The 23,276-nt window shown below is 32.5% G+C and overlaps 1 protein-coding gene across 3 annotated transcripts in view; it reads left to right on the forward strand.

Annotated features, from left to right (window-relative positions):
- LOC131851368 (IQ motif and SEC7 domain-containing protein 2) overlaps positions 1-23,276 on the forward strand; it is a 212,462-nt gene that overhangs the window by 81,146 nt on the left and 108,040 nt on the right. For all 3 annotated transcript variants that reach the window (XM_059201863.1, XM_059201891.1, XM_059201869.1), the window contains exon 3: positions 18,649-19,019. In XM_059201863.1, the coding sequence (XP_059057846.1) occupies positions 18,871-19,019 (149 nt within the window). In that variant the 5' untranslated portion in view covers positions 18,649-18,870. The remainder of the gene's footprint in view (positions 1-18,648; positions 19,020-23,276) is intronic.

The following is a 23,276-nucleotide window of genomic DNA, read 5'->3' on the forward strand; positions in this document are numbered from 1 at the left end:
CCTGAGTATTCTTATTTTGGCTTAGTAAGTCTTTTACTAAGCCTGTAAAATTAATGTATGCGACTTTATTTACGTATCCTGCAACAAATTTAAAGAAGTATATGTCCTTCCCCATACCAAGTACTAAGTGTACTTCATAAAACTAATGAATAAATAAAGTAACGTTCTCATTGATTATTTTAGTTATGATTTGAATGTTATAGTTAGATAAAATTATAAGGTACGGAAGCATCGTTGTTCTCCGGAATGGTAGCGCAGGAGGGGTACTATGGCTGTCACACAATGACGTCATACCCGTAGCGAATTACATGTATATAGGCGACGGTTACAACTTACCACCAGGCGGGCTGTCAGCTTATTTGCTATTCCATAAAAAGTATCTAATCTGAAATGTAATGTTTTCTCAGTACAATTTAATTGTCAAGGCTCGCAAAATCCTCTGTGTCACCTTTGAATGTTTACCTTTGCCATTGAAAACACATAACCACCAAAGTTGAATATGAATTATAAACAGAACAAGAGTTCTCTTTTAGGCAACGTCTCGCTTGTATTTTTAGACAAAAACGATGAAAATTTTTAATGAGCCCACGACGCTTTTGTTCAACACATGGCCCTTTATATTTCATTCGCTTAATCGAGTTTCCCGCAACGTTAATATTTTATTAGATACAAAAATTATGTTATGCCTTATTTCCAAATAAAGAGGTATACTAAATAAAGATTTATTTCTCCTACTGATTTATCTCTTCCTAGTTTTAATATGGTCGATTATTGATTGACCGAACGATTTGAATGATCGGGACATATTGATAGACCTGAAAAAGATTTTATATACTATGAACGTCTCTTGCGATAATTGCTTTCTTGGTACCGTCCAGACGCAAAGAGGTAACAAACAAGGATTTTTTAAAAATTAAATTTCGCAAATTTGTCATACGAGATATATTTTTATAATATATAGATCTCCATTACTATGTTAATAATCACGATTTTCATATTTAAAGTTTTTAGCAAAATGCAAGTTGTAAACATAATTTTATTTTGCATTTGCATAATGATGCGTGATGTAATATCATATGACTAAATACTACTGTAGTAATAGCTAATACAATAGCGTGTTTATGTGTCTTGATTGAAAGTTGTATAATTCTAACTACTAGTATTATAAATTCGAAGGTATCTATGTCTGCGTATTTGTTATATTTTAACGACTATGTGACTGAATTAATCTTTATTTAATATATTGTCAAGATAAATTTGAGGACGCTGCTGTTCCCGACATAGGTTATCCTTTATCTTGAAAAATAATTTGGAACATGGTGAAATAGGAGATGAAAGGTTATGCAGACGAAGTCGTCGGTTACAGTTATGTCCGAATTATAAATGCGGAAGTTACTTTTTCTTTTTTACTTTTTCTCGCCTTTACCGCCTACATAGTTAACATAATATATTTGTCATATAGATCGTATTTAGGATGAAGAAGGACTTTGGCTACTCTAAGCCGATTTACTCATGTTCAACCAGACAAAGTAGTAGGCAGAAGTTAGTATTTGGTAATTTTTAAAATACGACATAATTTTTATTGTAATTATGTAACAATAATATAACTTTACCATCTGGAACATAAATACAAAAGCACACTTTGCATATATTTGTTTAACATATGTCGCCCTTATTGCTAAAAGCAATTTCTTATAGACAAGTTTTTGTTATACAATGAAATAAAGTTAGGTATATTACAAGTTTTTATTAAGTCAATCATGGTAACGCAGAGGAAATCGCGTGCAGAAGTTAGTCTTTAATATTAATCCTCAAATCGCATGATTTCCAACTCGACACATGTAAAATGCATCGAGTATTCCGCTCGCGTAACAGAAACGAATTCGTACACGGCGCCATTAACATTTATCAAGAGAAATGGAGTGCTGACATGAGATACTTGAGACGCTGCAACTGTACGGTGCTGCAGTGTGAAAGTCCATTCAATTATAAACTTTATTTGCTAATACTTAGGTCTTAGTTTGTATACAGAAAATTGAAGGACCCTAAAGGTAAATTGAATTAAATTTTGAAGATAGCAATTTAAGGGAAGCATTAATTTATTTTTGGAATTAAGAGTAACTGCATTAAAAACTGCCTCCGTAGTCTTAGCGATTTAGCACACCGCTTTACTTCCGATGGTTGCGGGTTCGATTCCACGTACGGTACAAATATTTGTATTCATGAGTTTTGTATCACTCTGGGGATTTTTTGCGTATAACATGTATGTATTTACGAAAAAAAAAATGTATTTGTGTCGCTGATTTAGTATCCATAACACAAGCTCTGCTTAGCTTGATCTAGATGACGCTGTGTGAATGGGTCTGAGCTATTATTATTATTATTATGTCCAAGAACAGAATTCGTAAGTCATGCTATAAACAAATTGTCCTTCCATACCTATTTTGCATTCGTACCTAGCAGGCTACAGTTTCATCATCAATATTTGCTCTCTGAGCAAAAGCATAGGCCTACTTGCACTGTTGCAGCATACAGATTTTGTAAATACACACATTGTGTGAAGTTTATGGCGTACACCAGTATTTCTTTTTAATTTGTTACTGTTTCAGTTATGAACTTTATTTTATTAATTTAAATAACATTGTTGACCAAATAAAACATGCTACAAATGGCAAACATGCTGCAATGACTATCAATAATTAACCGAAAATTCACAAATAATTTACTCAGTTTGTCCAATGCTCGTTTGCACACTATACTGTAGAAAGAAACAATGGTATAGAGTCAGGAATCTTTCGAAACAGAAGGTTGTAAAACCACGTAGTCAACTTTCTATGTATTGAACGTGTATCGGAAGTCGTGACTACTGATCATTTGCCATGGATCTGTAATGGTCATATATGAACCATATCCCACCATGTAATTGAGTTTTCTGGGTTACTATTATGACCCACTTTCAACTACGTTTATAACGTAAAAGTTGTGTTAACTGACTTTAAACATAGAATGCTTTGAATTCAACTCCACTTCTCAATATTGTCATTGAAATGGCAAACAGTATGACCACCAAAATCTGACCACCTGATGGTAAGTGGTAAAATTTGCTTATATGCATGAACAGCAATATAGATATTACACTATTCTATGACACCTGTAAAACCACTCATCTTTTGTTAAATTGCATGCCTTTTCCACGAGTAGGTATCCACTGTAATTTCACTGTCTTATCTCCGAAACAAAGCTTTACAAAGCAAACTGCTGGACGCTTGAAATGGGTAAACAAAGGTACCCACGCTTACCACTTTTTAACTTCTATGTAGGTTGTTTAAAAAAGGAGTAAATAAATAATGTTTTATTTGTATCATTATCATCATTTCAGCCCGGAAGAAATGAAATTAAATACTTACATTAAGTTCATGTCAATTAAGATTATTTCTATTCTATTTTAATGTAAGTTGGTAAGGGTTACTGGTGCCCAGTGAAAGACGATTAATATGAGGATAAAGTAAGATCAGATAAGTCTTTGTGACGAATTAAGGACGACAGTTTTCGGTTAAGATCATATGGAGATTACATTGATAGTAATGGGTCGGCAACGCACACGTGACAACCCTGATGTTTCAGGCGTCTATAGGCTACGGTAACCGTTTACCACCAGATCTGCCGTATGTTCATTTGCCACCTACATAGTATAAAAGAAATGGAGCCACTAGTCCATATTATTAACTATGCTCTCCACTCTTTACTCCCCTTTTCAATACAATATAATATTTTAACTATGGGAGTTAGTTGATCCGTAGAAATAAGATATAATCGTAACTAATATTATAAATGCGAAAGCGAGTTTCTTTGTTTGTTTGTCACGCTTTCACGCCTTAACGGCTTAACCAATCGTCATTTAATTTGGCACATACGTAGTATAGTGATGACATGCAATTTTTTTTATCACAGTTAATCATGTCCATACTCACAAATAGCATGTGGAATGTCAATTTTTTTAAAGGTTTTCGTTAAGTGTGACTGAATTGGGCAATTATTATCCAGATGACATGTTGTTCATTCGACATATGTAGAGTTTTATTTTAATGCCCTTATGAAATGGGTGGCTTTGTTAAATTTACACCTGGTTATAATGTACTCATTGAGTAATGCATAAGTTATAGCAGTTTGCGTAGTATCAACCTTCTGTAAGGCCAATGTAGTTAAATCAACTAAGTAAACCCAAAGGTTTAGATTTGAGTACTCTGAATAATTTATCAAGGATTATCGTCATTATTTGCGTGGGAACTGGAACTCCGTCGCACCTAATTCTGCCGCTAACACCTTGCTTTGCAAAATGTATTCCGGTCTGAAGGGTGAGATATGGTAGTGAAACTATAAAGTACGGGTATTAAGAACTTATACCTCAAAACAACGTATGTATAGATGATGATAGGCGATGGTTACTTCATTGTGTACCGTCAGATTGTTTGCCAATATAAAAAACATTGAACATTGGATGTAAATTTGTTTGATAAATATTTTTTATTCATTTAAATATTTTTATCTACTTCCTTTTATTTTTATTTCGTATTATTTACTTAAATGCACAGCGCAATCCAAACACAAGTTAAGCTAGCTAGCTTGTGTTATGGGTAACTGATACAAAAATATAGATTTTGTTTTTCGTAAACACATACATATTATACATAGAAAACCGACCGATACAAACAATCATAATCATGAATACAGACACACAAATGTATATGCCGTGCGAGAAATCGAACCCGCGACCATCGGAAGTAAGGTGGTGTGCTAAACCACTAGACCACCGAGGCCGTCAAATATATATACGAGTCAACATCAAGTTCTTAATATGAACTCTAATACAGTCACTAAACTAACAAAGGGCCTCCTGCTTGACCATGCGCGTGTCGTTAATCATTCTACAGCAACGTGATCCGACTGCCAAGCATGGGGCCCGTGAATGAACTGCTATCAATTAACTAGTAAAGAAAATATTGAAAATGGTTTTATAGTGACAGTACAGTTGGTAGGGTTACTATCCGACCGAATTTGATAGGACTTAGTTTTCTGACACAGTGGCGGACATTGCATTACTTTTTTATTTGTATTTATTGTACATAAAAGGCCTACAAATTTTTATTGATGTACATTTACGTATATCTTAGTGTAATTTCGTTCAGCTATCAAGCAGCTTTGTGAGCAGTTTCGATTGATGGAACTTTAAAATTGCAGGGTACTCTGAACTCTATAATTTAAAGAACATGGGCGTCACATAGTTCCTTGCTGCTGTTCATGTATATATGTAGGCAATGGTTACCACTTACCATCAGGTGAAGCCTCAGCTTCTTTGCAATTTTAATTACATAAAATAAATTGGAAAAATAAAAACAAAGCTGATTGTTTTTATTTTGTTGACTTGACTCAAACTCACGCGCGACTGAGAAGAACATAGGCTATAATACTTTTAATCCCTGTCAATCAATAGTTAACAGTAACCAGAAGGAAATTGCGGCTAAAAACTAGTATATTTGATGGCCTCGGTGGTCTAGCGGTTTACCATACCGCCTTACTTCCGACGGTCGCAGGTTCAATTCCTCGGAAAGTATAACAATTTGTATCCATAATGTACGATTGTTTGTGTTGGTCTGGGTGTTTCCTTTGTGTGTATTATGTATCTATTTACAAAATGAAAATATCGGTTGTCTAGTACCCATAACACAAGGTCCACTTAGTTTGGGATTAGATGACGCTGTGTTAATTTTTCAACGTTATTTATTATATTATTTTAAAAGTCAAGTTATAATGTAAATAAGAATAATAATAACCCAGGATAATTCATCAGGATATTCTGGATTATTATTTTTATAACGCTGCGTGAATTATTCTGGGTTATTATTCTTAGTCTTATTTACATTATAATTAGTCAATACATCACATATTCATAGTATTAATGATTATGTCCTAATTAATCCAAATATACAAAGATAAGCATGTTTTTTATATGCAAAATGGAGATTACGTCTTACTTTCAAAGGTGTACCAATAAATTTACTTACTTGATCTTTTAAAAAGAACGGAAATCAGAATCTCGTCGTGTTTGAAGTCGATCGACTATGTAGTAAATGGTTTTACAAATCTATCGTCGCTACGCTACCAATAAATCACGCTTGGTATGCTGCGAGCATGCCAAGTGAAACTGCGCAAACGCATTCTTATTAGGAATGCAAGTAAAAGTATCCCAACGTATTGACTGGATTGACGCTAATATTAAAATTATAGCATTAAAAAGTATGGTAAATATTCAGTATATTGGCAAAAATAAATATGCAAATAGATGGGTCAGTTTTATAAATCTAGATGAATTGACATACAGAAGGAATTGTTTCAGTTTATATCAGGTGTTTCCTGCGGCAATGTTCATTCAAATTCAAATTAAAAAATCATTTATTCATATAAAACATTTTAGCCGCTTATAAACGTCAAATTTCTATATCTATCATATTTTTTCCCTACTGTCCAAGTTCAGTAGATACATATAGTTGTTCATATAGAATGCAATATATATTGCTCTCTGATAATGTAGCTTTCAATCCTTTAAATCATTATTTTATTTTTTGTTTATCGAATATAAACAAACATAATAAATGAAATCTTTCTTCTTTCTATTTTTGTTTTATTCCAATAAACAAAAAAAATATTCATATTCGAAGGGCTCAGCTAGTTTGTTTCTGTTTGTTTTTACGTGATTGAGTAAACGCACAAACTTTCACATTTATAATATTAGTAGAATTGAGAGTTTGCTCATAATCCATTTCAAACGATGCTCGTGATAGCGTGATAGTGTGCATAGCTGTTTGTTTTATTACTCACAATTTGCATATTTCCGTGAATTTGTAACAAAACGATCAAGTGCGAGTGAAAATATGTACGATACCACGCAACAACCAAACGTACAAATCAAACAAAATTAAATATTAATATATGTGTTTCCACTTATTATCTGTTGTAGTGTATTTCAAATTAATTTTATAAATAGTTAAATTCGACTCTACCTGCGAACAAGGTTGTTCACAGGTAGAAACAAATTTATTTCTTTTTAATTACATTTAATTTTACAGCTATAATATTATACAAGAGATTTGATGTATTGACAGTTACTTGAAGAATTAACAAACTTTATACGATTATATCCACTAAGCATTTGTTAAATCAGTATTATTACTGTATCTAAGAGTGCAATAAAGAATATATCAATTATCACCCAGGACTGTACTCTACCAGAGATGTTCGTAAGATCCTTGAATACGCAGTCGAGCATTACACTAACTAAGCATCTTTAGAAACAGATTGTAATCGGTTCATATAGTTCAGAGTAAAATGTCGTACATAAATATAAAAGAGAGAACACAGAAAGACTTATTTAAGGCTATTACGACCCTTACGGTGGTAAAAAATGGATACACGCACAGCCCATTTTTACCCTTGTTAAAATGTGAAAGGTAACTACCGCATTTACCATGGAGGCGAAACCTACAGTATCACCCTGACAGATGGAATGATTGTATAAATTTTCCCCTCCTTTAGCATCAACAGTTATAAGCTTATACATTTCCATACGGTACCCTGTAAACGAAGTATTGCGTGCATCAATACATTTTGATGTAATCTCAGGCACCTTGTAAAATGTTATTACGATTGATTGAATATTTTGTGCAATGATATACACGCGAGGTCATACATCCAGAACGCTTAAGTATTTGTTGTAACAATTTCCTTCTCCTATTATCTCACTGCCGGCGGGTCGCATTAAAACTCAACATTGGGGATTTTGTTAGTTTAATTTGTATTATATGCTGCTTGGTGGCTGAAACAGATGATATCAGTCTATAACATACCTAATACCTATGCAGACGAAACTGTATATAGTATATTCTTGGATGATGTAAAATAGGCCAAAGAGAAACCCATACGTTTGACTGCTCTTTTAATATTACTTAGAATATTCTAAGCATAAGGATAGTTTTATAATCCTCAGTGGTCTAGCGGTTTAGTCTTATTTCCATAGTCGCAGGTTCGTTTCCTCGCATGCCACAAACATTTGTACTCATGAGTATGATTGTTTGTATCGGTTTGATTGTTTCTATATATAATATGTATGTATTTACGAAAAAATGTATATCTATGTATTTGTATCAGGTATCTAGTACCCATAATACAAGCTAGCTGAACTTGGATCTAGATGGCACTATGTGAAATGTCCTGAAATTATTATTATTATTTATAATTCTCAGAACTCAAGATTTATATATACCAGAGCCCGGGAATTACACAGCTTTCCCTTTAAATTTTCGTAAGTGTATACTTACGTAATCTTAATACAATTAATAATTTATATAACAATATAAAGTTTCGTTCGAAGCGTAATTAGTAACAAATCAAATGATTGATGATGAGTAAGAAATTTAATTCAACTGAACACTACTATTTAGAATTAAATCAACCAGGAATATATTATCCCTTACTTAAGTTTGAAACGAGCTTCGATTTTTATGACAAGAATAATATAATCTGTTTCAGATTATTTTCCAAAGATAAGATCTAATATTTTGAATGCAAATGAACAGGAACTTCTGTACCAATTTCATTACTAACTTGATAGTTTTAACCCTTTGTTGATTTAGGCTTAAAATTACTTTAGTCTAACGAAATTAACATAGCTGTGTATATTTTCTTTTGATTGAAAGTAATGGTGCTCGAAATTGCGATAAATAATAGCTTCTGAATTTATTTGCAAGTAAATATTATACATATATATATTAATATTAACATGTATGTGTATATATTAATATAAACAAATTAAAAAGTTTACTTAATATAAAAATGAATAAAGAAATAGATACAGTGGATTATTTAGTTAATTAAAGTAAATACTCAAAGTACTTCATACGCCTGCAGAGCTTTTAGGATTAGAAAACAATAGCTCCTCCGAACCGTAAAATCTCAAAGAGAGATCTTATATTATATAATAATAACCAAAGTTCAATTATAGATAAGAGCTATTAATACGCCCATTTAAATGAACTTATGATTTAAATTTAGTCGGTAAGTAAGGTTATTTCAGAGGTTATTCGCAATTAGCGAGTCTTTTAATTGTCGCTTAAAATCGTCCAATGTTGCATGGACCTCAGAATTTTAGACTATAACCGATTTCCTTCTAAGAGATTCTTCTATGAGACTACTTTTGTGATGAAATGGTAAGAAGGTGTTTGTCCATTTATCGGGATGTTAATTACAGCAACTATTCATAGCATATTGTACAAACTTCAAAAATATTACACAAGTGTACATATGTTGGTTTTTTGATGTTATATTCTGACGAAAAAGAATATGGTTAAATAAAAAAATTAAAATAATTATTTAGTATTGTTTAGGTACTAACCTATTAAGTTATGAGCAAATAGCTTGTTCCTGATAGAAATATTTTAATTTATTTTAATTTACAATGAAGCTATAGTACGTCATACCATTTTTTTAATAAGAAATAATGTAACAATAATAGTCACATAGGGTTTTAAATAATCTCTATAAATGCGTTCCCCCAAATACTTGATTCAGTTAATTCAAATGCTTATAAACTACGTAAAGCAAAATTTATTCTTTGTATGCAAGAAAAAATACCAATTTTATATTATTTGTCTACTAACGCCTTTGTAACTGAAATAAAAATCATGCCCACTATTGCAGACCTGCTTACTTTGCAATCTACAAAGGTAACAAACGTACTCGATTGAAACATAGGTGGAACAAAAATAAAACTAACGTGTTAGCGAAGTTGAACAAGTCAATTAAATGAAACATCAAGGAGACCATAAAAATTAAAGAATCCCAAGAGCCGAGCCCATTAAAATTGTATAGGCAATCAGTACGAGCGTAACATTAATTGGGTCGGAATAAGAATAGGCTAGATTAGATTTATGTATAAGATTTAATTCGTATCATGCTTACCGAGTATATTGTCTTGTTTCTGACATCCCCGATTCAATAATAGATTCTTTTGTTATGCTCGACTAGAACAGATCGCATATGTATGTTAAAAACTAGTTGTTACCCGCGACTTTGTTTGCGTGCATTTTTACTTCTTTTAAAATAATTAATACTTCTAAATTATAAGTAGTCTAAGTTACTACTTATAACATTAAGAATCTGCGAGAGGACGACGTGTCCTGCGAGATGTGCGAGAAATTGCTATCAAATATTGTAGGGCCAGGTGTTTCAGAGATTAGGAAGAATATAAAAAATATTATTGAAATCACATATACATTTTCAGATGCATTTAGAGAAAAACTGTTAATTTGAAGTTATAACCAGACACATTACTTTTTACTACTTTGTACGAAGTCTATATACCTACTATATTCATAAACGCATTTTGATAATGTTTTTACTCTTGAGGCGCTCCTCCTGCTGAAGGTTGGCGCTCATTCTGACGACACGACTGACAGTCTTGAGACAGATCTGAATTACAGAGAAATTGTGCCTGAATACCGTGAAACCACACAAATTGCGGAATAGTAAGCACTTTCTTGAGGAATGTGGGGCAACTATTACGCGAGTGTCCGAAGACAAACAAAATTTATGCCAAGTAAAATAAGGGTACTAAGTATGATTAAAAGTGTTAAAAATTATCACAAAAACCTTTCACCAAACATGGCTATTTTGGTACATAATAGAAATGGAAATAATATTTATTCGAATAAATTTAATATAAGTTCTTTTGAATAGTCTTTATTTCTATTCATAACGCAGACTCACCACAAGGAGAATGAGAAAAACACTTGCGTGTTGCTCTTTTGAATAAACTAACTAACTAAATTTAAATAAACCTTAACAAGGACGAGACATAAAATAATTAACAAGAATCGCTACACACACATTATTTAATCTATCGTTATGTTGCGAATATGATACGAGTCCAATAAAAGTATTTCAGAATTCATATGTCAGATTTTTTGAATCGAGACCGTACAACACTAAACAATAACAATAATTTATGTAAAATTTTAACAATATCAATATTGATCGAGCCCAACTATTGAAGTCGAGCAAAGCTCAAACAAACAACAAGACTCCTATAACTGAAATCAATTAAAAACTTTCCATCCGTCAGGTCAGGTAAAATTGGGAGAGCGGCCGTAATGTAAACACAGTAAACTATTGGGAATTCTAGTACAGCTTTTATGGATTCTGTGAAACTATGTAACTTGTAAACGTGATATACTGGATCAGTATTAATTTCTGTTAAAATACTTTTTTTAAATAATAAGGCTACGACGAGAAAACCCTAAAGATTTGATGATTATACAAAAGAAATTTGGGATGCAGACGCTAGTAAAGACTTCTAAGCAAATCCATAATACATATTTAAGGATGATTATTAAACAAATAGTGTTAGGTAACTTGACTTGGAATATAAAAATAACTATCAGAGTGTCAAAATGTCTATTATATTTCAATATTAGAAAACCACATGTCAGTTTTAAAATGAGTTGAAATTATAATTAAAAAACAGGGATAATAAATACGGTGAATGTCACAAGGTTATACTTACTTCAATCCATATTTTTATTTAAAAAGTAAATTGGAATAAATAATATTTTAGTATGCCATAATTTAATTTTAATTTTTACATTTTATCATTTGTACTTCACAATATAATAATTTTAGAGTAGCATAATATACATTTAAACGATAAAAGGTATGGAAGCCAAATCCGTTCTGATTAAAATTATCATAAAATTAAGTAATTGTGGAAAATGTACTGCGGTACTCCCGATATAATTATGGTCGCAAAGTGAAATTGATTGTACATTTTGTACAAAGATAATATTGAATAAACCTATTGTTGAATACAGGATTCCCCTAGACGCAAGATTATGTCTGTCTAATTATTCGCTTTCAATTATGACTAATCCTTTTAAATCCTACTTGGCTTAGTTTAGGACAATTATAAATCAAAACAAGATGTGTGTCTTATATTTTAGTCATACAAATTTAATTTATATGTAGTTTTAAAACATTTGTCGCATACAGACGAGTAATAGATAATGTACAGATGGACTTTCATATTTTCCGTTCCAATTGAATTCTCTACTTCAGCTATATTTTGGTGTGAGCAACGCCATCTAGTTTGTGTAGTGTTTTGTTTATATTGAATCAGCTGAGATATGAACAGATCGCTTGCGCACGCGTCTGTTATTTCGTAGATATTGTAATAAAGCATCCATAGATGGCGTTAGGTGGTTCGATTATGTCGTGTCTATGTTTATCTTATTTATAGTTTAAATTATTCAATATTATGTTGTTTAGTTTTTCAATTAAAATTCACCTAATAAATATATTTAAAAATAAATTAAATCAATAATAATTTATTCATATAGGACATTTTAGCCGCATGTTAACGTCTAGTTTTTAAATATAGGTATTTTTGTCCCTGCCGTACAGTTTCAGTATGAAGATTCAATAGAGAAGAACTGGGAAGAAATTCGCTGTTTTTTCTTAAAAGCCAGTTTATTTACTTTGTATACGTATGTATATAGTTGACTGTCTAACATTAAATGAAAATCCTATGCATGGACAACTATTGCCATGCACGTTTGTCATTTATATGTCTGTGATGTATGCTCACGTCAAGTATATTACTAAGGTATTAGGCGATCTTCGATGATTTTTATATTAAAGTAATTACTTTAGAATCTAGTTTAGTAATATAATTCATAGTTTACCGTTTAAAGGTAAAAATTGATGAAATAATAGATTACGTGATCATAATGTCTAATCTGTCAACGGAATGAAGGGCTCAATGGTCACCCATCATCCTGCGCGTCCCCTCTCCTTCATTTATAGATCACGGTCTGCTTTATTAAAGTTGACATCGGCGCGTAAACCCTATTAATAAAAGATATTTAAGTCTTCACAAACGACATACTTAGTTTATTAACTAAGTAAGTATTTATATAGATGCCGCCAAAACCAAATTACCTCCATCGCTGCTATATAATAAGATTAGTTTATTATACCGAAGTTGGGCCAAATCATAATAACCTTAAACGGATAGAAATAGATCATAATTTAGTTTAAACCGCATATTTTACGGGTATAGAGTTCGTAGTATAGAGTCGCCAACCGTCCTGTTTTCCCAGGACATGTCCTAGTTTTTGAAGTGTCCTGTGAAGTCCTGAATAGTTATTTGCCAGCGTACTGGATTGTTAAAATATGCGCGCCTCTTAATTACTGATTTTCAGCAGTATAATTTTGTAAAATACTTTTTATTAAAACCCTATTTATATTAATTACTTGAATTTTACTACATATTAATATAAGTGTTGCAAAACTATTACTGCGATCTGTTTTTAAACTGGATAGTCCTGGTTTATTACGCTTTCAATCCTGGTTTTTTAAATTTGGGGTTGGCAACCCTAACGTAGTATATATTGTAGGTTTTGTTGTACTTGTTAACATGGTTGTGATAATATATGTAGTATAATGACGTAGGCATATAGTAGGACTATATATTTTTTATTTTACCAATGTTAATACTACTATTACTCTCTCTAAGACAGCACTGTGACAGTCAGCTGTGTATGCATATGCTGAGTATGGGACCATATTGTCAATTAATAACATATATGTTTAATTTCGTATAGTTTAATTGTTAGTTGATTTTTTATAATTTCCTGTTATTACTTGACAATAAGTTTCTTTTCTTTTTTCTTTCTTTTACTCGCCCATAGCTGTGACTTGATGAGGCTAATATTGGCTATATAAAGGATATTGCTACCAGCTCATCTAGGCAATATATCACAATTTCCCCATACAATATACTACAAACTAATCCATCTTATTTTTTTTTAAAGCTGACTGCAGATTTATGGTAATTGGTAGCTTTCGCCTATGTACACCCTTATCTGTTCTATTGATACTATTACTTAGAATAGACCGTTAGGGTCTTTTGAAAAATTTCATGGACTTTGGAATTATTTAAGGGGCGAAGACGGTTTGTTACAGTTAAGATATACTTACAACACATTTGGTATAGATTAATAACGAGAACGTGAATCAGTGCAAAGTATAAGTATTACAATGCAACAGATCTCCGCATAATTATCGTCAACCGCCGCCGTGGTAATTGGTTAATGAAGTAATTTCTCACCGTCTGGATTCAGCCGTGAAGAGCTACCAAGGCGATGGTCGGCATGGCCCAAGTTATAAACTGTTAGTGTTTTGTCACTTTAAAATAAAAAAGATAACTCGTAAGTCAATGACATATAAGTTAAATAGTTAATATGGCTATATAAGAAACTTATAAGGGAGCTAGTTTTACAGTAATAATACTCTCCTTTCGGTCCTCAGTCCAATTTAAACGAGGATCGTAATTACAAATACCTGAGCCAAAGTTCGAACACTTAGCGATGCCCTCAGACTAAAGTCGTATCCATCAGGCAGGAGGCCTTCTGCCGCTCCATAAATCCTTCCGCGGATTTGGATGTGCCATCTGTATTCGTTCCCTATTGTTCGGTGAAGCTGTAAAGGCCAGAGGTGGTCAACAGCATTAGAATAGTTCGAAAAAAAGTATTGTCTGAGCGGGGTATCTCTGTCTTACCTATTTTAGATGCCATGAAACTTGTTTTGTAAGATTTTAAGGGCGAGGCAGTGAAATTATAAGGTATAGAGGTATGATATTTTAGTCCATCACAATGCTTGCACATTAGTTAGTTATTGTTCAGTTGCAGTAATGCTATCGCTTTATTTCGCATTGTTATCAATGTTTACATTACATTCAACCGAAATTCTGTTAAGTTGTTTATCACACGTACTAAATCCATTACAGATTAGAAATAGAAGAACCTTTATTGCTATTCTTGTCTTTTATTTCGGGCTTCAGTATAAAAATCAACCTGCTTTATGGCAATAATATGTGCGCTAACGGTTTACGCTGGCGGGGCACCAGTGGAGGATGATTAGATGTGCATGTGGTCAGGTCAGTTAGCTCATCATGATAAATTTATCGCGATGGTTTCCAGAGAGAACCGCGTGATACCCAGATAGGTTTTCTGCCTATCACTTGTTCGGGACCTACATCGTACATCATGGGCCTTCCGCTTAGCTTTGTTATTTATATGTTGGTTAGAATTACATATTATGCACGATTATGGGGATATATTTCATACGAGTGGCTTTACACGGATATACGAGTATGCTGAATGATAATTTGTTGTCTACCTATTTGTTATTTCAGTTATATTTGGGAATCCGCAATAGAATTATCATTATCGAAGGATGGTTGATGATGATGGATTTTAGGTTTATTAACAAGTGTCATTACACAATCTTACTGATAGTGGGATGAAAAAATATGAATTTTGGAAAAATAATGATAATGATCATTGGAAAATTAAATAAACGGTAGCTGTGCCAAAATAGTATCAAGAATACCAAATATGATTACAATATTTACAAAAAATCTCGTTACATTCATTTTTCTTGAGTATCTTGCTAACTACCTACTTTTGCAATACAATAGTGCTAAATTTTAATGTGCATCGAACAGAACATTATTAATATCAAGATTAAGACATGACTCAATTCTCGTACTTAGTCATGTGTCAATAGTAATAATTTTCTCGCTTCTTTTAGGTCTTGTTCAGTCCCCTCTGGAAACCGTCGTGGTCAATTCCTGGTGAATTAATCACGATGGGCTAACTACCTTATCTATATTTCATGTGACGTCCGAGATACATTCGTTGGCATTTCTCAGGCACATCATTGAAACTGAAACAGCCGGCGAAACTATTTTCTACATGTCGAAGTTGGTGAAACGGATTCTAACTTTCTACAAAGTCGATATAGGTGTTTCTGTTATCATTGATTTAAAAAAATCACAAAGAAATCTCCATATTCTGTGACCAACTTACAATGCTAATAGGCAGGTAACAAATAAACAAACATTTACATTTAAATTACTTAGGTTCGTCTCGTAAACATAACCTAACCTTTTTACTAGTCACCCTTTGGAAAGGTTTGTTGGGACAAGCAAGCTTTTACGTAAACAAAAGGTGCTTATATAAATTAACGGCGCAGTAATTATCCTCTTTGAAGAATTTAGGCCGCTTAAAGTAGCGCGGACTTCAGTTATCGAATAAGCGTTATATAAAGAATTTGCTTAGGAAGAGATTCTGAAGAAATATTTTTTAAGTCAATGTATACACGTAGACTTAATTTCTATTTTCCTAACCAGGAAGAGAGAAAGCCTGCCCTATTACAACTATAGGGCGGAATATTGCCGCTGCGCCGTAGTCCTAGATTATCAACGCAATCCCAAAACTCCGGCAATGATGCTCTCGGAGGTTTAGCAAACCGCCTTACTTTAATGGTTGCAGGTTCGATTCCTCGCACGGCACAAACATTTTCTTTATGAGTATGATTGTTTGTATCGGTCTAGGTGTTTGTGACATTTGTCATATAAGTCATGACATTTTTTATTTACATACTTCTTTAGGTATATTAATTAGATTTGTATACTTGTTGTTTTATATTATTGAATTTGACAACCTCTGTAGTCTAACAGATTAGCACATTGTCTTATGATGATCGCGGGTTCAGTCCCCACAGAATGCAAACATATTCATATACTATATATGACTGCTTGTTTTGACATGTTAGTCAAAATATACATAGAATTACACCTAATCCAAAGATTAGGTGTAATTATATATATATATATATATATATATATTTAGTGTGTATTTTATATATATGAGCATGAGTTGTCTAGTATTAAATACAAAATAGTAATCCATAATTCAGAAGTAAGCAAAACAAGTAGAGCTTGTATATTTATTTATTAACTCTTTAATGCATTAGAAGACTGTCTTTTGTGATGTAGATTACAATAGGCAGTCTTATGACCTAGCATCTATTATAGAGTAATAAGCCATGCTTACTATGTGATGAAATGGCGCTGTGTATTATATATCCACGTTATTTATATATAGCTAAAGTTTAATTACGGTGAAATAATAATCGCTAAGGGATTAAATTATAAAAACAATCTTCGTAAAATGCATTAATGGTAAATTATTATTGTTTTAACACTTGCTGATTACTTTAATAGATAATAATGTCCGACACGGAAGCGTCTGTGAAATGATTAACATTAGTCGTCGAGTAGGAGCAGGTTCATAATCAAAATGTTAATGTGTTGTTCATAATATTATTAATATTGTCACCGGTTGGCATTTACATTTATTTATCTATTTTTTTATTGATGGCCTCGGTGGTCTCGCGGTTTAGCACACCGCTTTCGATGATCGCGGGTTCGATTTCTCGCACGGCACAAACGTGAATACAAATCATGAGTATGATTGTTTTGTATCGGTCTGGGTGTTTTCTATGTATAATATCTGAAAAAAAAATCTATGTATCTGTATCTGCTTTCTAGTAAACATAACACGCTTTAGCTAGCTTAATTTGGGTCTAGAGGGCGCTGTGTAAATTGTCCTGAGATTATTATTATACTTAATGTTTCTTAAAATATCATAGATATATTTTATATTCTTTAAATGGATGATAGTGGAATGGTGCAACCGTCTTCGCTAACGGTATACGCTGGCGGGGCACCAGTGAAAGATAATAGGATGAGCATGAAGTCAGATCAGTTAGCAAAAGTGGCGTGTTCATAAATAATTACCCACAATGGAGATTAACCTGGCGTGGTACAGTACTAGCAATAAGTGCATTGCTAGTTCTTTCTCTCTTCTTTCCCCGTCGAGTATTGTCAGGTTTCCCATTAAAATGTTGTTTATCATGTGCTTAGTACAATACTGTGTTAACTCAAAACAAATTTTTGGACCTAGACTTTAAAGTTATAACCTTAGAGTGGATTTTCTAAAATTTCTCATATTTAAGGAAGTGCTGCATTTTATTCCACATGCAATATAATATGCATATTATTTGTATTTGTTTGGTTGATTTATATATTTTTATTATTCTCAATGTTTTTAAATCGTTTAATCGAGACTATATTGTATACTAGTGATCCCCTGTGCCTTCACAGGACTGCAATTATTATATTATTATTAGTTTTAAGAAGTTATGTATTTTTTTAGTTTATTTAATATAAGTGAACATATGATCAAATATTTTCCGTTTGTATTTATTGTACTTATTATTTACGAGAGGTATCGAAACTGGATAAACAAATTATATTTGGTTAATCCTATCGTGTTTATAGAATATTGAAAAGACAAATTGTTATAAATACGTAAGTAATCATTCTAAAGGAAGGAATTGAGATTAGAATACAGTGCTTAGTCAACAACGATTCGCTCTGCCCATATTTACAATATGCTTTTACTTTTCTCCCGGCACAATAGGAATGAGCCAGAAATACTGGCCTGTTTGCACAAAAACAACCAATAAAGACGGCTATCCCAGTTATTTATGCCTATGTTATCATAGCTCTCATGCTTGCTACTTCATATGCCCTATTGTGAGAGTTTATGAACAGAATATTTCGGATTCTCATACCGACTACGCGATTTTCTTTTACGTTACATTCTCTCACAGAATGATTTATTGTTTCAGATGCCGATGTAGGCTGAGCGGCCAGTGCGAAACAGTGAAATGCGGAAATAAACAAAAAATATCTGTGAAGTTCTCAATTTAAATTCCATATTATCGACTAACGGCGAGTGCGTGACGTTTTGTGCTGTTCGAAATTTAAATGCGCGAACGCGATTGGACGGCGTGCAGCGCCTCGTGATTAGTGATGTGCTGTGTCGATTGTTATAGTGATCGATAGTCGAAATGGCGACAATGGATCTCACCAACGAGGTGGTCCGACTGCGGGCCGAACTGGAGAAGGTGTCAACAGAGCGGGACATGCTGCTCTGTGAAGTTTCTAACCTGAGAAGGGAGTTAGAGCTGAGCGAGTTGAAACACTTGCAAGATGACAGGTGAGTCCAAAATGTAGAATGTACCATAAAAATTACATTTAAACTCGTACATGATACGGTATCATATAGTTACATACATAACAACCGTTTCCTAACAAACAAAGGGCGTCTCCGTCTTGTGGGTCCTTTGAAAAGCTCGACAGTTCGTCGGGGACCTCTCATACCAACCATACTCTGATTGTGGTGTAAGTTATAAGAGGTCAGTACTGACATAACGTGGAGTGTACTTTTTATATATATGAGCATTTAGGTTTAATATAGTGAGGTGATATAATTACACATTAGTAGAACATTTTACACTTTAAGTCATCAAGAAACTCAAACATACTATCAAGTTCCAGTCTATGAGATAAAAAAATTAATAATCATTTAAATAATTATGACGAAAATATGAAAATTAAAATTATACCTAATTATGTGTAATTTATAAATAAAAATGAATGTTTGTGTATTTGTCCACTATGCCTTCCAAAACCACACACCGAATTTTAATAAAAGTTTTCTGAGTTATCTGTGTATACCGGGAAAAGTTTCTTGTAGAAAAATCCTTTTTTTTCGTACTACGATTGCATGTACAAGCATACGGTCCATCTGATGGTAAACGGTAACAGAAATACCAGGAGTCTCATGTGCTGACTCCGATAGTTTATATAACCGGCACAACCAATAAATATAATTAGGCATGCTCGTAGTATTTGTTCATTAGCTACTACTTTAGTTAGTTAATACATCTCCTTACTCGACATCACGGACAAAAACTAGTTCAATATATTTGTTGCTATAACGGCGGCAGGCGGGTTTACACGAAATCGCTTTTCTTATGCATTTAAGGCAAGTGCTTACCCATACCTATTACACCTATTGTTTAGTGTGAAGCATCCGACGATACTGACATCAGGCCCTTCCCATCATTCTCTTTGTGTAGTCCCGTCATTTAAGTGCGGAGCAGAAAATATATAAATGCAAATTTAAGTTATATATGAGTGACATACAAAGATTAAGTTTGATATTGTTTATAAAAAAATTAAAACTTTTATTATATGTCAACCTTCTTGTTTGAAAAGATTTGTTATGTTAATTTTATTGTTTAAACGTATATTTTATGACCTTCAGGCTTTAATTAGATCTGCAGTTAATTTATTCGAAACAAAATTGAATATTAAGTACTTCGGAAATCTTCTTTTTAGGTAAGAGGAAAAAATCAATACTGACACCTAACGATTTATTAAATATAAGTCACTAGCTGTTTCCCGTGATTTCGTTTACTGTTTTTTATATAAAACTATCAATATTAATGTCAATTTAGTCCTGTTCCGCCGTTTCATCGTGAATATGTAATATTAAAATATAAGTTACAACTACTATACGCAGATTTATTATGTTTAAATTATTACAATTTATCTGTCCGCCCGGCTTTGCACGGTTGTACATGTATTATACATATAAACCTTCCTCATGAATCACTATTTATTGCTGAAAACTAAATTAAAATCCGTTGCAAATTTTAAAAGATCTAAACGTACAGACAGCCCTAGGGATTTTGTTTATTACTATGTAAAGATGTAATATAGCTATATATTATTTATACTTTAAATTTCAATAAATTATATGAGTAATTATCGCCCGTTGAAATAACACATGTGAAAACGCTATATCTTATGACTTGCGACGACGATACATGCATGCCTATTACTCCTATTGTTGAGCAAGAAGTTTCTGTCGAGTGACATCAGAAGGTCCTTGCTTTCCCACTCCTTGAATGGAACCATAATGTGATGAGTCTGGTGGCGTCATGAAATAAAAGCCTTGCCTTGAACTTATATTTTTTAGTACACACAGCGCCATCTAGTTTCAAAATAAACAGACCTTGTACTATTAGACTCGAAAAACGAGTAGAGAAACTCAGATATTATTTGTTCGTACAGAATTATGGAGTATCAATATTTTTGTACATACATAATTATGGAGTAAGTATATCTATGTGTTAGAGGTTTTTTACGACAAATTCCTCAATAAATCTAAATGAAAAGCACCATGAAGAAAGATCACGAGGACAGAAAGTCGCGCAAAATAGTTGGTATTTATATATTTGTTTTTATTTATATAACTAGCTACTCACCCTGGCTTCGCCCGGGTGTACACGTATTATACATATAAACCATCTTCTTGAATCACTATCTATTTTAAAAAAAACCGCTTCAATATCCGTTGCGCAGTTTTAAAGATTTAAGCATACATAGGGACAGACAGACAGCGACAATGACTTTGTTGTATACTATGTAATGATGATAGTACATATATAGACGACTTACCATTATTTGGGAAGGCGATTTGGTTACCATTCCAATTACATATAATATAGGGGAAACAGTATAGTTATTGGCCCCCTTACAGTTATTAGCCATTTCAACTTTACTGCCAAAAAACTAGCAACATTCTATACAAATAGTAGATTTGAAATCTGATTAATGGTGACAATTTTATTCTCTGTCTAAAAGTTTCAACAAAATTCCGCTAGGTTATTTGGTTCTTTTCCGATGTGTGATTTTTTGCCGGAGGAACAAAATCAGGTGAGTATATTAAAAAAATATTAAGATGCATTTATTTTTTTGTGCGTTATTTTGAAATGTGTATGTAGTCTGTCCGTTATGTAAACTTGATAAAACATAGCCTTTTTATGTGTTATAAACAGATTAAAGTTGTATTGTAACTTATTTTCTTCAATAACCACAAAATTTTGTTAGCCAATTAGTGTCTCGATTAATTGAATAGTACGTAGTAATTGGCCTACTATGCTAATAGCTGTATTTATTGAAAAAAGTTAAGTTAGTGTTTTTATTAAAGATAACGTCTTCTGTTACACTGTGTAGTGTCCTACACAATTTCTACAAATTTTAAACCATTACTCACAGTTAATAGCCTAGGCCAATAACTGTATCGTTCGTAAAACTAGTCTATAGAAAAAGTATGCCAATTACTATATCTTTTTTTATTACTTTTGATAAATAACAAAGCCTATAATTAACTCAGCCAGCAGATGTTTCTGTATTTGGACCAATAAAAAAAATGTACCGAAATGCAGTACGTAAATTTCAATCAGAAAATGTTGGAGAGGTGGTAACGAAGCTCAACATTGCTATTATTTTAAAAAAAGAAAAAAGAAAATGTTCTGAAGACCAAAAAAGGTAAAGGTGTAGGAAAGAAGTAAAAAAATATTGATAAGAAAAATGAAAATATTGACATGAAGACTGTAACGGAAAATGCTAAAGAGGAAAATATAGATACTGAAATTAACAACCATGGTAAAATAAGAATTTCATCTAATATAGTGGTTGTTACTTGTGATATGTGCCAGCGTCTGACTAATAAAAATAAGTCAGTAGTATGTAGTTTATGTAAAAACTATTACCATCGTCATTGCATTCCTCAAAAACACCTAGAACATATGCCAGATGACGATGAGCTTTCTGACTTTATATGCCACAACTGTTTATCGTTAAATGACGACACTGGTGATGATTCTGAATGTTCTGAAGATGAAAACCACGATGAATACTACTTTTTTGTTAAGTTTTCAATTTATATTTTATTTTTCAGTGTGGCCAATAACTATATGATTTGATGGCTAGTAACTGTAATTTTATGGCCAATTACTGGGATCTCAAGTTTTATATTTTTAAGTTCACATTATTCTTATAATATTTAATAAAAGTTTATGTAAGGCACCTGGTATAGTAAATACATTAATAAAGAAACATATATCATGAGTTGTATTTATTTTAGAGCCATGCATTTTTTTTTAATTGTATTTTTTTATCGAGTGGTCGCTTAACTGGCCAATAACTATACTGTTTCCCCTATAAATAAAAAATTATGACCCCTTGAAACAAAAATATTTTATTACCGTAAAGTATTTTTTTAATTGTCAACAATGTATAATAGACTTTTTTTATTGGGGGGTATGAGCTATTGTCAGGTGCTGGAACCTGTAGCCCTGCGACCTACGCAGACCTATTTATGCTCGCCCTTTTTCAGAGTTCGCTTGAATATTCATCAGATTGCAAAGAAGATAAAAAAATATATTCTATTGAACATAATAAAGATTTCTTTAAATACATATAATTATATATATTTTTAATATTTCTTTTTCTATCTGTCGCAGTCACATAATCTTTTCCATATGCGGGCAATTGTTAGACATGAGTGGTTAACCGTGTCGTTTTATGGTGAAAGTCACGCAAAGGAAAACCAAAACAG

Source organism: Achroia grisella, unplaced genomic scaffold (assembly GCF_030625045.1).
Source record: "Achroia grisella isolate CSIRO2021 unplaced genomic scaffold, CSIRO_AGI_Agris_v1 utg1174, whole genome shotgun sequence".
NCBI classification, from domain to species: domain Eukaryota; kingdom Metazoa; phylum Arthropoda; class Insecta; order Lepidoptera; family Pyralidae; genus Achroia; species Achroia grisella.